We start from the raw sequence: 17,589 nt of genomic DNA, 5'->3' as shown, positions 1-17,589 counted from the left end.
GAATGAAAGTTGTAATAAAGTCATATATGTATATATATATATATATATATATATATATATATATACACATATATATATACATATATATATATATATATATATATATTAGTAGTCATAACAATGATATACAAGTGAGTAATAATAATAATAACAATAATAATAATAATAATAATAATAAGTGGTGCCAGGCATAACAAACCCCACCCCTCGGACGTATTTCGCCCATTATAAGTAAACAGGAAGATTTTTTAAAATCATAAAAAAATTTGAACTTTGACCTGCCTTTCCTAAAATGTAATGACATCTATTCTGGGTCACTGGTAATCTATGAACTTAATTTGGTATGAATTGAACCAATAGTTTTGCTGCTAAAGTGTTAACAAACAAACAAAGAAACAAACAAACTGAACCAAAAATAATACCCCTTGCCTCCCCTTCAGGGGGTGGAGTAATGATGATCAGCGGTGAGAGAACTAAATTACCAACAGCAAGAAAACAAACATTGCACACTGGAATAAACAGTAAACAACACTGCACCACAGAATCGCACAGTGTGATATTTGGTGTTCTTGTGTCGTTTATGAACAAAGACAAGAGTGTTTTTTCACACTGATGATAACGATTAACTGAAATCAGCCTGTCTGACACAGATACCACAGGTTCTGTATCTCACTTCCTGCTATCCTTGCACATCCTTACTTCCTGCTTTCAGGAATCCTTTAGCCTATCTTCATACTAGGTCAAAGTGTGAAGGTCACCAGATGTGCAGACAACTTTTCTTTTTAAGTGTCCTCCATGATGCATCAGTTTCATAATTACACTAAAATGCTCTCATGTGTCTGTACGAAACTAATACATGTTGGAATTGCAATGTATCTTTTGTATGTTAGACCTCAGTGAATGGCTCAAGGGCGATGCACACAACACGCCACAAGATGAAGCTGTGGAACTCTCAGGAGCTGTCGGAAACACTCACAGTGGAGAATGTGACGGTTGATCACACTGGGGACTACACCTGCACTGCCTCCAGTGGGCAGATGGAGAGAAGTGCCACAGTTTTCCTAAAAGTTTATGGTAAGTGCACTAAAAGTAACGAATACTGAATCAAAACAAAAAAGCCCCATCCTTTGTAGGAGGTCACGGGAGGCTGACAGCATTTTATTATTTTTGGCTCTGACATAACAGAAAAGTTGAACGTCAGTGATTAAATCCAATTTTCTTTTGAAAGTATCGTTAAGAATACATTACCTGTTGTATATCACAATAGAACAGTTCTGTATTTTTATAGTCACATCATCTGTACATCATTCTTTGTAAACCTCCTTTTTTGGAAATTCCATTCCTCTGATTAGACTGAAAAGTCATGCAGAATTGATCCAAGCTGGATGGTACAGTAGAGCATCAATTAAACCACAGACCCACCACTAGGTGCATATGCTATCCTCTTTAAAACCAGTTTTTCCATGAACCATAAATATAAAGAACTCCCACTGTCTTTACCTAGAACATTTTTCAGATTTGTTTTACTCTGTAATTTTTCCCTGGCTGTGTCTGATAAATCATACAAGCTCATGCTGAGCTCTTTTTTGGCTTCCCTCACTTTTTGCATCCATTAAGAAGTGCATCTTGCAGTAAATACTGACGTAAATCATTTTTTACGGTATTCATATGTTTCACGATTTCATGTGTTTTCAGAAAAACCATTCATTGACATGAAGGAGCCCTGGACAAAGGTTTGGGAGGTCAATGTGGGTGATCAGACATCGATCCAGATCCCCGTCAAATACTTAGCCTACCCGGAGCCCAGTTTCAAATGGTATGTTCACAGCAGAAGGAGAACAGCTATTCACACTAAAGAAATACATCCTCACCTTGTATTCATGTTGAAAACATCCATCCTTAACTCTATAACACCAAAGGAATCATATTTGATACATGAGTTTTGAAGCCCTCTACATGATCAGTTTGATTTTTTGTCTTGAAAAACCTGATGTATACAATTAGATACATGCAATACACAGATAATCCACCAAGGGGGAAGAATTCGTTCACCAGAGGCCTTTCCACTGACACTACACTATTGTCATTAATGAGGAAGGAGGCAGAACTTTGCCAGTTTTGAAAAGGAATTACCAATTTGTTAGGCATGTTTGTGTTGTGTTATGTTTTTGTTTGTTCAAAAATAAAAATATTTCAGCATTGATACCTGATGTATCAAATATGATACAAAATTGAAACTCATACATGGAAATTGATATTTAAAAAAAAAAAAAAATGGGGTTGTTCAGAAGGACCAGTAAAGGCCCCAGTTTCAAAGAACTGGAATTTTCTGTCAATGATTTAATGCTTCAGGCTTTACGGGTTAAATGTATGTTATGGATAACTTTTTATACTGTTCTGGCAGGTTAAAAAATGGACTGCCACTGAAGCATGACTACAAAATCAAACAGAGAAGTGATGCTCTTATCATTCGTGGAGTCTCAGAAATGGATGCAGGGAATTACACGATGGTCCTGACCAATAAGATCACTAAAGAGGAACAGAGACGCTCCTTCCAGCTGCTGGTCAATGGCACGTAATCCCTTTTATTCTATTGTATGTTTCTCATTGAGTTGCATGACACTTCATTTGTCATTTTGGTTGTTTTGTTCTACAGTACCACCTCATATCATTGAGAAGGAGGTGGCCGTAGACACAGATATATACCCTTATGGCAGCAGCCCCACCCTGAGGTGCACTACTTCGGGAATCCCCACCCCTGCACAGATCCATTGGCAGTGGATGTCCAAAGACGACTGTCCAGAGGCTTTCATGTAAGTCGCTCTGTCAGCCCTCAGACTGTGTGTGAGACAAAGAAAAACTTGCAGTATGTTTCCATTTGTGCGTGGACACAGTGTTCGCACGCCGGTCGCTCAGTTATTGTCAACAGGTTGTTGATTTTAGGGGACAAATAGCTGCTTTCGTGATGTTGACAAAAACAAGAGAGGAGACAATGAGAGTACACCCTGACCCGATGTGGATCAGCGGATGTGATTCATGTCCTTCACAATGTCCATTTTCAGAAGGACATTAATTATTCTTGGCTTTATTTCCAAATTTAACTCAATAAAGTATTTTTACTTTTTGCCCTCCTGAATCAGTGGGTCAACCCAGTAACTCTGTCTGTGCAGCAGGACTTGACTGTTAACACTGATTACACAACAATGCACTCAGGTATGCAGCGATTTGACGACTGTTGATAGAAAGGAGGAGGCGTGTGTAGCTGCTTTGACCAGAGAGGACCATCAGCAGGTTCCTTATCTTCTGCATACACATCAGAGCACTTCCTCAGCCCCGCAATACGTTTCCTGTTGTTTCTTTTTGTGCTCTCTATCAAAAAAAAGAGCTTTTTCCTGCTAAAGCTGTGCCTCATCTTGTATACGTTTTTGCCTTCAGAAATTCATGACGACATCTGTAAGAGTTTGGAGCAGAAGAGTAAAAAAATAACTTACACTGACACAAACGGTTGATAAAAGGTTGTATGCAGAATATAAGAACTGGGCCAGGGGGCTTATCTTGTTTAAATGGAGGAATCCCCCCACCATCTTCTCACCCCCCAACATATGGACAATGAATCAAAGATCATATTCACCTAGAAAAAATTAGATATACTGTTGTGGGTTCCACTAGAAAGTTCTATGCCACTTGGCAGTTATTTATCAGCTTTGTAGAAGGCATAGTAGCTACCAACATATCTGCGCAACTTCAAGAAGGAGGATGGGAATTTGAAACAACAGTTTCATGTTCATTAGCTTACCAGCCGACAGGCCATAAGCTATTGTCGTCATGCGGCGTCTGTCGTCGTCTGTCGTCGTCTGTCATCCGTTACAAAAATTTCAATCGTCTTCTTCTCCAAAACTACAATTCCAGTTGACTTCAAACTTGGTATACAACTTCTTTATGATGATGTTAACAAAAGTTAGTGAAAGTATTTGGATCCGGATCTGATTCTGGATTTGGTGCCACTTTGAAAAATTTCTCCATTGTAAGAGATAGGAAGTGGATCGATGCAATAACTCAGTAAATATAAATGATATCAAGTGGAAATTTCTACAGTCCAGCCCTGATGGGGAGATGACCAAAACATAATGGCCACATGCTGATCAGGATCTTCTTCTGGATCCGGGAACTTATGGAAAATTTAACAATGACTCTTATGGGGAAAACATTTCAATCATCTTCTTCTCCCAAATTACAGTTCTGATTGACTTCAAACTTGGTATACAGCTTCTGTATGATGATGTCAGCACAAGGTATTGAAATTATTTTGATCTGGATCTGATTCTGGATTTGGTGCCACTTTGAAAAATTTTCCCATTATAAGAGATAGGAAGTGGATTGATACAATAAATCAGTAAATATCAATGATATCAAATTGGAATTTGAATTTTTTACAGATCTGATTGGAATATGACCATAACATGGGCTATTTCTGTAATATAGTAAATACACAGAACTGGGTGATAACAAATGGCATCTGGATACATTTCCCAAAGCTTTTCAGTTGGCCGGTAAGCTACAGGGCCATTGGTCCTATTTTTTTAAATTTATTTATTTTACAAATTTATTACAAAATTATTATACACGTTTATTAAAATCAACAGTTGATAAATAAAATACATTTTGTAATAGGACACCCCAGAAGCAGTCTTCAGCTTATAAATGGGGGCCCTTAAACATGTAATAAGAGACACATTTTGCATTATAATCTTCAACACATCAAGTGTACTAAATAACTACACAAACATATTTTAAATCTACCCAACAATGATTAATTTCCCTTTCCTAAGTCCTACTTTAATTAGCATATTCCAATATTCTTAGTTATTTTAATAGTAAGACATGGGGCTTCACCTACATAAGTAGTTTACATAATTTGTCTATCAGCCATGCATGGTTTTGAGTCAGGCATATTTTTGAAGTAACTCCGTTTGTTTATGTTAACATTTTTTGTTTTGGTTCATTAGGCCCACCCACCGACAATTATCCAATCAGAAAGCCTGCAGAGTTCAAGTTGTATGTTTCTTGTTATACATTTGAAAATTTAAAATATATTGAAGGACTCTAACTATGTCCTTCATATAAATAAATAATAATAAATATATAATATAAATATAAACATTGCTATACAGTGATCGTTTATATGGATGTTTTTATGTGTTTGAATTTAATTTCCCAGTTTAAAGCATTTGCAAGAAAAGTAATGATGCATCTCACTACATATTTAACGGGGTACCAGTACTTCCTAACCAGTGCTGGGAACATGTTACAAAAGTAATGCATTGCAGTAACTGATTACTTTTTGCTGTAACGCAGTAGTATGAGGCATTACTAATCAATTTTCAGTAATATTTTACTCGGTAGATGCGTTACAACACACTTTTCGCCCATAATTTATTTGCTCAAATAAAAAAAACCAACACTTCTACTGTGTACGTGCCATTTATGACAAGAGTTTGTATGTAACTCAAAAGTAATACAGAAGTCATGTAACGCATTACAATTCTGAGACAGTAATATTGTAAGATAAGGAATTATTTTTAAATAACAGTAACAAGTAATCTGTAATGACGTGAGACAGGCCTCTACTCTGACAATGTGGGCTGAAAACAGTTCTGTTCAACTGTGTATAGAACAACTGAAAGGGTTCTGTCTGCGCTCTTCTCTTTTACTTTATTTTAATTGATTATTATTTATATTTTATTGTTTTATTTTAATTGTAATTGTGTGTTTTTAACCTGTCTCTTTTCCATTTTTGTAAAGCAATGTGAATTGCCCTGTGTATAAATTGTTCTATACAAATAAATTTGCCTTGCCTTGCCATTGCAGTTTGGAAGTAACTTGCACAACACTGTTCCTAACCTATTCCATTTCAACAGTATGTTTGTTAATGTTGTTTCCAAGTATCATAAGGGATGGTTTTCCTTTCTTCTCTGTCCAATAGGTCAGGGCTGGATAAGTCTGAGGTCCAGTTGGAGGATTGTACAAGTTGGAAAGATATCAATAATAGCACTGGTCACAACCCTGTTGAACGGATTTTCAGTCACACAGATCACACCCAAAAGGTGAATATTTCTTATTTTGAATATGAAGAGTTATTAAAGTCCTTCTTCACTATACGCCATCACTGTTTGCACACAAAAAGACAGATTTTTAAGAGATTAGGAATCATCTTGTGTCTAAATATTAACTTTTAGAGGAGCTGGAGATGTATTTTAACAGACATAAATCATTATTTCAAGTAAAGTATTTATAGAATGAGTGCAGTGGATATTTAACAAAGTAAATGTGTGTTCACTAGAAAATCGTCAGCTCTTTGAAGATTCAGAAAGCCGAGACCCATGCCCTCTACAGATGCACTGCTGCCAACAAAGCTGGAGAAGATTCACGCATCATTTTCTTCCATGTGACACGTGAGCGTTTTCCTCTGTTCTATTTCTTGCATGAGGCTCCTTGTTCTGATCGTTACTACATGTACAGACTGATCGTCCTTCTGGTGCTGATAGGTGGCCTTGAGCTGACTCTGTCTCCGTCCGATGAGCCTTTGGAGGAGGATGATGTGACGCTGCGGTGTAAGGCAGACAGGCTGATTTATGGTAACCTGGCCTGGTACCGTGTGAACAACGTGTCAGAGTCAGAGCAGGTGGCGGCGGTGCAGCCCTGTCGCTCCCTGGCCCTGCAGCCGACACCCCTGTCGCAGGCGGTGCTGTGCGACACCAAGGATGCCAACATGACACTGGTGCTGCCGCTGCCCAGCGTGTCCACCCAGGATGAAGGTCTCTACGCCTGTCAGGTGGAAAACATCAAGACTAAGGAGAGAACCTGCCTGCTACGCCGTCTGTCCCTCAAAGGTAGAACGTTCATATTTACACCTCCCTGTTCATAATGTTCTATCAGTCAGACCCCACTCATGAATGTCACAATGCTCTGGAAACAGTTCACTTTGGAAATGCATGGATTCAAGTGCATTACTCTAGTGACTTCATTTACATAGTTTAACTTTTAAGATTTTATTAAGAACTGATTACTTTTCAACAAACAGAAATAGGTAAATAAAGCTGACACTGTTTAGATTGTATTGTTCCCTCTCTTCCTGTATTCAATAACAAATGACAACATTTTTTTGTTTTCTTTGATCCCAGCGTGATTTGTTGTTTTGTTGTTTTCAGAGTAGATGTGAATTTGTTTGGAGTTTTACTTTGTTAAAGTTTATGCTCCCATTTACCATCAGCCATACTTATTCTAAGAGCACTTACCATAAACTGATTATATTCTTTCTTTCTTTCTTTCTTTCTTTCTTTCTTTCTTTCTTTCTTTCTTTCTTTCTTTCTTTCTTTCTTTCTTTCTTTCTTTCTTTCTTTCTTTCGTTTTTGCAGAAGCTATTGTATTTGATATTTTTACTTGATTTTTTTAAATCATGTACATGAATAAAGAAAGAAAGAAAGAAAGAAAGAAAGAAACAAAGAAAGAAATCATAAGTCTATAAATCACTGGCAATAAATTGACTGTAAAGGCAAATCATATTAAACATATTACATTTTTCAGGTTTTCAGTTTTTTCTACTTATACTATATGTGCTCTGAAATTCCTCTTTTTCCCATGTCCTGCCTTTCCACCACATTCCAGTGGAATTAATGCAGTAGTTTTTTCATAGTCCTACTGACAGTCTATCAAATGGTAAAAAAAAACATCTTTACAGCAGTTTTCATAGCTTTTTATTTATTTTTTATTTTATTTTATTTAGTCTTCCACTTTAGTTTTGATTTAATATAAGAGATTGTTTTGAGTGTTTGACTCATATTAGTTTAGTTTTTTTCTTAGAATTATATTGTTTTAGTGTTATATTACACAAAGCCATTTTAATCCAAAAACCAGGCTGTTTTATTCTGCTTTAGTTTGTTTTCATTGTTCACTGTAGCTTTTATTTTTAGTGGTTTTAAAAATCTGGGTTGAGGTAACGAGTAAGTCTTATGTAACAGTTGAAAATTCTTGAAACATGAAAAGTTTGATTGATTTATCCATATATTGGTAAAAAAAAAAAAAAACCAAGTACTTTGTAATCCTTTTGAAATCCACTTCCAGGTCTCGAAGCGGCCAGGATCCTTACCAATCTGACCGACCAAAAAGTGAACGTGAGTGCGACAGTTAAGCTCATCTGTGATGCTGCTGGGACCCCAAACCCCACAGTGGTTTGGACCAAAAATAACCAAACTGTAGAGGAAGGTTCAGGTGAGACATGCACTGCTCTTAAACCAGAGTCAGTTTGGGTCTGTATGTTGCTGCAGCTGTTATAAACTATGTCGACTGCTTCCAGGTGTTATTCTGAGTCAGAACAACTATGTTTTGACAATCCAACGTGTGAAGAAGGAAGACAGTGGTCTGTACACCTGCACTGCATGTAACCGCCGCGGTTGTGATGCCTCACAGGCGCTTTTGACAACTGAAGGTCAGTCTAGGCCTCAACCAGTGCCAAATCACAAATCATGTGTAGCATGATTTAATATTTCCGGTCAGCTGATTGTAAATAATGTATCATCCACATCCAAATGAGTAGAATTTAGCTTTAATATCTAGACAATACCCAAAATATTGACGAAGACCATGTATTTATATCCTGCCTGAAGGTTTCACAGATTCACATTACGCATGCACCATTTTTCATATTAAAATATAGCATAAGAATAACTTTGCTTCCGCATGACAGGAAGTTTCCCCAGTTAACGCACATCCTCCTGGGAGTTTCTAAATCTAAAACAATGAAGAGGCTACAGGACAAAGGGAGAGGCCGGCCCTGCCCCAGCTCCAGCCTCTGCTCTCCTGTCCTGAACACATCCACACAAACAAATGCCCCAACTAGAACCAGGGCCTACGTGACCTGGTCCCCGCCAGCAGAATGCAGACCCAGTCCCAGAGACCAGACGCCAGCAGTGCAAACCCAGGAGGGTGGAGGATGAGACCTCGAACAAAAAGAAAAGCCCAGACAAGTAGAGCAAAGGATTAAAACTAAGTTAAAACTGAAGAGTATCCATTAGAGCATGTAGTTACACTTTACTAGGATTTTTCCAAGTTGTCTTTGGCTAGAATTGTTCTGACCATTTGTTGTGACTAGATAAACTATCAGTTTGCTTACAGTCCAAATTCTAACAGTCTCCTTCCTCCAACCCAAACACAGACACACACACACTTATAGAAGCCAAAGACAATGACAAACCTCTCTGAGCTTTATGTAATACTGCCAAAGCATGTCACTGAAATTGTACTTGACATTCCACAGTAACTATCCCACGCTGTCCTCTGAAATTGCTCCAATTTTTTCCAGTTACTTTCATGATCAAACCCACAAACCTGTCTTGTAATTACTTATTTAAATCACACTGTTGTAGGTGTTGAAGAAAAGACTAATGTGGAGCTGATTGTTCCTATCGGGTCAGTGGTCATCGCCATGTTTTTCTGGTTACTGATCGTCTTTGTCATCCGTGGGAGAAAGAGGGTAAGAACTTCCTCATCCTCATCCTCATCCTCATCCTCATCCTCATCCTCATCCTCATCCTCATCCTCATCCTCATCCTCATCCTCTCTTCGCCACACTTTTCCTTCCTTGGGTTTTCCCTGCAGTTACTCACAAGAGAGCTCATAATGGATGAAAAAATAACAGCTAAAACACACATGCACCAGCACACTCACTGCGAGGGTGTATGACTGATTGGAAGTGACTGGTCTGGCTCGTCTTTTGTGTCCAAGAACAACGGGGCCACTTTCTGCTCCCATAAGTCACGTACACTCGCCATGTGGATGGGGGCCCACTAACTGGAGGGGCTCCAGAGTCGCTGGAAAACTGCTGCACAGTTTCTATTCATTATCTGTGGCTCAGTTGGTAGAGCAGGTTGGTGGTTCGATCCCCGATCCTGTCTGCATGTTGAAGTGTCTATGAGCAAGAGACGGAACCCTGAGTTGCTCCAAGTGACTGTTTCACAGGTGTGTGAATGTTTGTGTGAGTGGGTGAATGTGGCACAGTGTATGTAAAGTACTTTGAATAATGTAAAGGTTAAAAAGGTGGTGAGAGTACAAGATCATTTAACCCATAAAGACCCAGTGCAACTTTTGTGACCATTCCCAAATTAATCTTTCTCTGTATCGAACCTTTCTTAAGTAATTTATCATTTATTACCTCTGCCAGGAGGTATTGTGATCGCTTTGCTTTGTGTGTTTGTGTGTTTGTTTGCGTGTTTGTTTGTTTGTAAGTAGGATAACTCAAAAAGTTATGGATAGATTTTCATGAAATTTTCCAGAAATGTTGATACTGGCACAAGGAAGAAATTATTAAATTTTGGTGGTGATCGGGGGGGGGGGGGGGGGCACAACAGATCTGTCTTGGTGGAGGTCTGCGCTCTCCAAGTGCTTTTCTTGTAATATTATCCTCTGTATTTTGAGGGGTTTTTTTTCCAGTAAAAATCAGGTTTTTTCCTACATTAAATTCACTGATCATGTCAATGTTTATCAAAGCTCAGATTAAAATTGCGGGTTATTATATCAGAAACAGACAAAACTGAAAAAAAAGTGACTTTTTCTGTAAAATATATCATTAACTGAATATAAACCAAGTGTCTCCATCCACTGTCATTTATTAAACTCTATGGGTTTTACTGGGGAATCAATGTTGTAGAAGATGATGGTGTTTTCATGTTCACCATGAAGCTCCTTAACGTCCAAATGGGTCATATCTGATGACCATGAAAAGACAACAAACTGTATTTTACACCAGTTATTTACATGGATTGATAGGATTAGTGGATCAACAAGTATTAAACAGTTAACATGACTAGACAGTTTTGGTCACCAGGGGATGTTTGGGTCTTAAAGGGTTAAGATTTATTTCAAGGTGGGTGAACCAAGACAAATAGGGACTCATTCCTTCCTTCCTTCCTTCCTTCCTTCCTTCCTTCCTTCCTTCCTTCCTTCCTTCCTTCCTTCCTTCATTCGTTCATTCGTTCATATATATTCTGGGTTGTCTTTCCTAATCTTTGTCTCTCTGTTTCAGCCAAACGGTGGTGATCTGAAGACAGGCTACCTGTCCATGATCCTGGACTCAGAGGACATGCCCATGGATGAGCAGTGTGAAAGGCTCACATATGATGCCAACAAATGGGAGTTCCCTCGGGACAGGCTGAAGTTAGGTGAGACACACTTAAACTACTGTTATTCTTCTTTTCAAGAGCATGGACTGTAGCTTCAAATAAGTGGAATTAGCTTTTATTTGCAACAGTTAGAAAAGGATGATGATGACCATGATAACCATGATGACAATGAGGGAAACGATCGCAAAAGAATCTTAAAGGTTATGCTGAAACTCCTGGGCTTTTTTGTGTTATCTTTGCTTTAAAGTAGACAAGTTACTCCCTGACATCTTGCCCAGTATTGTTGGTCACAAGGGGCTGCCTAATAAAGATCTGTCAGGGCATGATCTGATTCTCCCAGAGTACCTCCTCCTACAGGACCTAGACTTGTGTTCTTCATCTCTGACTAGCTTTCTGGGGGCCACTGTCAGCTGTGGTTCTGGGAGGTCATCTAAGTGTGGTCTTCTACAGAGGCTGCTTGGGGCTGGTGTTCTGTGGGGGGACTTCAGGTCCTGTAGCAGCCACCTGACAGGTCTTTGGCAGGGGTCTGTGTTCGTTCAGGAGACACATCTGGCTGCTTTGTCCTGCTTGTTCAGTCCCCGGCTGTTAACAGAGCTGTTCTGGATGTTGCTACTGGTTTTCGGGCATGGATTGAAAGCAGGTTGTGTTGCCTTTTATTATTAGACATTTGGTTTGTTGTCCTGTGGTTTGAGGGCTGATTTGAGGGTATGTTTCTGTCCCCTTGATTAAAAGACTGCTGAGTGAGTTTTCTCAGCCACATTTTTCTTCTACAGTAGGTAGGTTAAAGTCTGCAGCAATAACATCCTCCATCTACAGAAGGAATCAACTCAGTTTCAGGAGCTGTATTTTGCTGGGACTGACTCGATAAAAGGACTTTCCATAGTGTTTTATTTACTCTTACTTCACTCCAGTGTGTTACATGATTATATCTAGTTAATGTTGTGCTGGTATATCCATCACCTCAGACTGGGGTTTATCAGGAGGGATCTTTTGCTGTCTTGTACTTCTTAAGAATCCACTTGTGTATCTCCCTATGTACCTGGGGTACCTCCAGGTGCACCTCGGGCAGTGGGTGCACAGAGCCACCTCAGCAACAACCTTTTGTTTATCAGTGATCACAGCCTCTTCTGTTTTAACTTTTCCAGTTTTGTGCTTTTTGAGAATGTGCATAATGGTGTAAAAATGGCCCTGCTGCTTGGGCAGTTCTGTTGTAATGGAGTAATATATTGAGGTTTAGTTCTTGGTAATCTAAGTTCTTTGCTTCAGTGCTCACAGTTGGATGTGATTTAAGTAACATTATGTGAAATTTTTTACTTAACGACTGAAAAAAACAAAACAAAACAATAATAATAATAATTCCAGTTCATTTAGTGAACCTTGTTGTCTTTCTGACCATATGCTGTTGGGGGCATGTAGGTTACTTTGCAAGTGTGCACCAGTGCTGGCTAGTTATGATGTACACAAAGGCTACTAGTGTAGATTATGTGTACAGTATATTGTTTGTTTAATGTGGACAAAACTGTGGTTTTGGGGAAATTTAAGCAGGTAATTGTATGTTTTACCATCATATTTAATCATAGTTTCCTTGAGGAGGGGTACCCTACAAATAAACTGTACATTATTCTTGTACAGTTGTAGTTATTGTTTGAGTGACTCCTCAGGCTTACAGTAAGGACAAGGTATATAATGAATATAGTAAATACATGGATTTATTTGAATCACAAGCTGATTTATGTCAAATAATTATTTTTTTTTAGGTCAAACAAAAGTGTCAATCTTATATCATAATAATACAGTATATAGTGATATTAATTTATTTATATACATAGTTTCAAAAATGTCTGCAGACATTGAAAAACCACCTGTTTTATTTTTCAGAGCCTAATATGAGTTTGTTTTGACTAAGCAGCTTTCAAAAGCCAAAGTTATTTTGTTGACTAGTCTATAAATGAAAGAATATGAGCAAATGCAAGTGTAACCTGCAAATATTTAGCTACATTTCCCCCAAGTATCACAAACACATTTGAAGATTTGTTTGATGCAGTTCAACAAATGTGACTGTATTTCTTGTGTATAAGTAGTCAAATTTGTGTTACAGGTGAGCCTTTAGGACGAGGAGCGTTTGGTCAGGTGGTAGAAGCAGCCGCCTTTGGCATCGAGAAAGCCACCACATGCACTACTGTTGCAGTGAAAATGCTCAAGGGTAAGTGTGGTGTCCCCTCTCTCTCCATATTCCCACAGATGTGCACATATACATTAACTTACAGACAGTTTATGCTGGTAAACTGTCAAACCCACACACTGCTCACCTCATTTTGGTGTCACAGAGGGAGCCACGGCAAGTGAGTATCGCGCCTTGATGTCAGAGCTGAAAATTCTCATTCATATTGGACATCATCTCAACGTGGTCAACCTGCTGGGGGCCTGTACGAAGCCGGGGGGTGAGTTATTTTACAAACACACTGAATAATGTGGTCTTTAGGAGAGTGAGTGTTCACTATAGGCCACCTCCAAACATGAAGTTATCTTATTTATCTATCTATCTATCTATCTATCTATCTATCTATCTATCTATCTATCTATCTATCTATCTATCTATCTATCTATCTATCTATCTATCTATCTATCTATCTATCTATCTATCTATCTATCTATCTATCTATCTATCTATCTATCTATCTATCTATCTATCTATCTATTTATTTATTTCGAACATGCAAAGAAATGAAATAAAACAAAATAAATTAAGACAAAAACAAAATAACATTTAAATGAACAGAATCTGTCTTCAAGTACGTGCAAATCTGAATTTTGCATGGTCGAGAAGGAGTAGGAAGCGGTATAAACTTATTTAATCCCACCCCTCAAGTGCTTTTACACCTATATCACTAACTTAATACAATCAATTTATTTGGATTTATTTGGAAAAGTATTATTTATTTTCTGTTCTCTCTAAATGATATTAAACCTGTCATTAAACCAGCCTATAGGAGTACTCTGAAGTCCTCTCAGATGCAGTTAGGAGTTGTTATCCTCATTTTTTTATCCTGTTTGCTTTTCCCTCTCTCTCCAGGACCATTGATGGTGATTGTAGAGTACTGTAAACATGGAAACCTCTCCAGCTATCTGAAGAGTAAGCGTGGAGAGTACAGTCCCTACAAGGTAAATGATGTGTAACCCCCATGCAGCCCATGAACTGAAACTGGCCTCTGATGTGATCGCAGTGAGCCCAGACCGCTGACCACAGACCATTACACAGCAATGCACCTCAGTCAGAGACGATTTAACCCTGTCAGAGACCCTGAAAACAAGCAGCTGCAAGAGGCATGATACAGAAAATATTCAACACACACTTTATGAACCAAATTATATGGACATCATTGTGAACTGACTAATGAAAATAAATAAATGTAAACATGCAATGGTTTAAAAAAAGAAAGACTGAATGGACAGTGTTACATGAACTAATACACAGTAGAAATCATTTAGACTTTTTTCCCACCACCTTAATTTGCTTTCTACACTAAGTCCAAAATATGAAATATGGGGCCGTTCATAATATTGGTGTACACATTTCTAGAAACTATCTTCAGAGATTAAATGTCACATCAAAACAAATAACAAAAGTGCTGGTGCAGATGTTTTCAATGTTTTCAATGTATATGGTAAAGTTTTATCACACATATATATATATTGGTTTATGTACATTTATACAACAAATTTATAAATCTTCCTGTAGAAAGAACCTGTAAAGTGAATGTATTGTAATGTACAGACAGTGTTTGAAGTAGATCTTGTACCTCTGAGACAAACATTCCTTTTGAGTAAAACCCATTCTCTCATTAAGTCTTGGAATTTCTCATTTTGACCTTAGACTGTACCTCAGAAACTACAGCCAATCATCTTTTTTTTTTTTTCCTTAATTTTTCCTTATTAGTGACATAAAACGTGGTATTCATTCTTCTTTTTTCAGACTCTATAAACTAGTCTTTCTTAATATTATCTGAAAAAGTAAAACACTAATTCTGCATAAAAACTGAAATAGTCAAATCCTCCAAATAAAAATAACACTAAAACTGTTTATGGTTACGGTTAAACTAACACAAACTAAATTATGATCAAACAACAAACCTGAAGGATAAATAAAAGTAAAAAGCAAAGACATTTTAAAGCCACAGTAATTGATGGGAATTTTGATTATTGATAAAATTAACTATTATTGAAGTTACTCAGAGTTTCACCTAGAATCTAGTCAGAGGCGGAATATAAACTGACAGAATATGAGGAATGTTCAGTAGTACCGTGATTGTTTAAAGCAGTTGCATATTTGATTGACAAAGTTGGCATTATCTCACTAAACTAACCAATCACTGTGAACATCAGTGTGAATGAAGTGTCTTGTTATTATTTGTATAATGTTGATTTCAAAGTTCTTTGTCCTAGTTGAGCCTTAGTGCTATACGTCTCCCACTACACAGGCATGTACTTCAATACAGATCATGAATAACGATATTTTGTTGGACCACCTAAAGCTTCAACCCAGTGTCACAGTATATTTAGAACATTTATTTCCATCCAGAGTTGCATTCATTTTTAGCTGAGATCTTGTACTGATGATGGGAGAGTCAGCCCACAGGGTAAAGTCTCAGTGGGGTTCAGGTGTGGACTGTGTGGTGACCAATCTAAACATGTGTGAAAATGACATCACATTCTCCCAGAACTCTTCCATAGGTTTATAGCTTCAACTAATTTGTGAGTCATGCAGACAAGGATGCTGATTTAAGCCTGACTTTTAAGTCTTACTAGTTGTCTGTGTTTTCTGTGTTGTCCACAGAGGAAGCGGGTGGACAGCCAGAGGTGGGCGTCTGCAGAGGAGGATGTCAGTGAAGGAGATCTGGGTTTGGGGAAGGTTGCCCAGTTGGATATTTGCACAGGGACGGCCATCTGCTCCAATGCAGGGGACAGAGCTTCAGGCAACAATGTGGACAGTCAGGAAGGTGCTGAAGATGACACAGATTTATCCTTTGCAATCGATGTATTGCTTATTTATGGCTGTTGGTCAGAGCTCATTGTAATGATTGTCATCATGTGACTGCAGAGAGTTCAGACGAAGACCACCTGACCATGGAGGACCTGATATGCTACAGCTTCCAGGTGGCCAAAGGCATGGAGTTTCTGTCATCCCGCAAGGTGAGACTATCACCAGAAAATGTGTTTTCCTGTAGGTATCTGTGTGAAAGCAAACAGCATCCAAATCTGGTCATTTCTTTAAGGATCAGAATCAGCTTTATTGGCCAAGTATGTGAACGCATACAAGAAGTTTGGCCTCAGGTTTCCCTTGCACACACGTTTCAACATGAACCCAAAACAACATAAACCCAATCACACTTGAACATAGACCTAATATAGACAAACATTCAACTAGAGACAAGGACAACAACGGGATGAGATTTACAGTGGATGTATAATATGTAGAGAGTGCAAATTGGAGTTTTATACTGCGAGTGGATGTGTACAGGGATCTGGCCTATTGAAATATATGTTCATGTACATATTGTTTACAGTGGGTTTTGTATTGCAGTATGTATAGAAAGTGCAAATTTGAGTTTTTTTTTTTATAGTGAGTGGATATGTACAGGGATCCAGCCAATTAAAAATATGTTTATGTATATATTATTCTCCATTAGTCTCTACCAAAGTAGAAACTATTCCTCCTGGGGTCCATTCCCAATATAAAAGTTATACAATTTATACATTTACAAAGCACATAGTTACATTAATTTAACATTGTTTCATTATTAATTGCAGATTTCTTAAGATTTGTCTTAACATGATTACTTATCAATATAAAACTAGTACAATTTATACATTTACAAAGCACACAGACAGGAAAAAAGGTATGAGTGTGTACCTTGTAATTATGAGTCAAGTTAGTTAAATAAAAAGCTTCTAAACAAATTTGTAATGCTCAGAGTACGTAGACTGAACCCACATGCCCAGAGACCCCAGAGACAGATGTAAAAGTTCAGTGTTTATTAAACACCAAGCTCACTGACAGTGCACTGATAATGAACAAAATCTTGAGAACAATGAGCCCCGGGTTCTTCTTTGGGTTAGGGAACCGGACCGGAGACAAAAACCCACAGTCTGGGTTGGTAGAAAACGTCGGGAATCCAACTAGGGAAAAGCAGAGGGAGGTCAGTGGCAGAACCGGGTCATACACAGGCAGGCAGACGGATAAGCAACAGGACATAGGGATCAGGCTAGCTCACGTACCGTAAAAACAGGTGTTAAGGTCAAACACACGTTGAGTCAGTAGAAGGCTGAAGTACGGACAGGGATAAGGCAAACAGGCAAAAAACAGAGATGGCAAACCGGGTCATACACAGACAGACTGACAGACTGACAGGATCCT

The 17,589-nt window shown here is 38.2% G+C and overlaps 1 protein-coding gene across 2 annotated transcripts in view; it reads left to right on the top strand.

Moving 5' to 3' along the window:
- The window catches only part of kdr (kinase insert domain receptor (a type III receptor tyrosine kinase)), a 29,397-nt gene that overhangs the window by 5,264 nt on the left and 6,544 nt on the right, over positions 1-17,589 (top strand). For both annotated transcript variants that reach the window (XM_030132360.1, XM_030132359.1), the window contains exons 7-22: positions 891-1,074; positions 1,696-1,816; positions 2,405-2,571; positions 2,657-2,813; positions 5,984-6,104; positions 6,341-6,452; positions 6,546-6,890; positions 8,122-8,268; positions 8,354-8,485; positions 9,423-9,529; positions 11,078-11,213; positions 13,273-13,377; positions 13,502-13,615; positions 14,248-14,336; positions 16,009-16,171; positions 16,273-16,364. In XM_030132360.1, the coding sequence (XP_029988220.1) occupies positions 891-1,074; positions 1,696-1,816; positions 2,405-2,571; positions 2,657-2,813; positions 5,984-6,104; positions 6,341-6,452; positions 6,546-6,890; positions 8,122-8,268; positions 8,354-8,485; positions 9,423-9,529; positions 11,078-11,213; positions 13,273-13,377; positions 13,502-13,615; positions 14,248-14,336; positions 16,009-16,171; positions 16,273-16,364 (2,292 nt within the window). The remainder of the gene's footprint in view (positions 1-890; positions 1,075-1,695; positions 1,817-2,404; positions 2,572-2,656; positions 2,814-5,983; positions 6,105-6,340; positions 6,453-6,545; positions 6,891-8,121; positions 8,269-8,353; positions 8,486-9,422; positions 9,530-11,077; positions 11,214-13,272; positions 13,378-13,501; positions 13,616-14,247; positions 14,337-16,008; positions 16,172-16,272; positions 16,365-17,589) is intronic.

The sequence above is a fragment of the Sphaeramia orbicularis genome, chromosome 4 (genome assembly GCF_902148855.1).
Source record: "Sphaeramia orbicularis chromosome 4, fSphaOr1.1, whole genome shotgun sequence".
Classification (NCBI taxonomy): domain Eukaryota; kingdom Metazoa; phylum Chordata; class Actinopteri; order Kurtiformes; family Apogonidae; genus Sphaeramia; species Sphaeramia orbicularis.
This window is presented reverse-complemented; position numbering and strand designations above follow the sequence as displayed.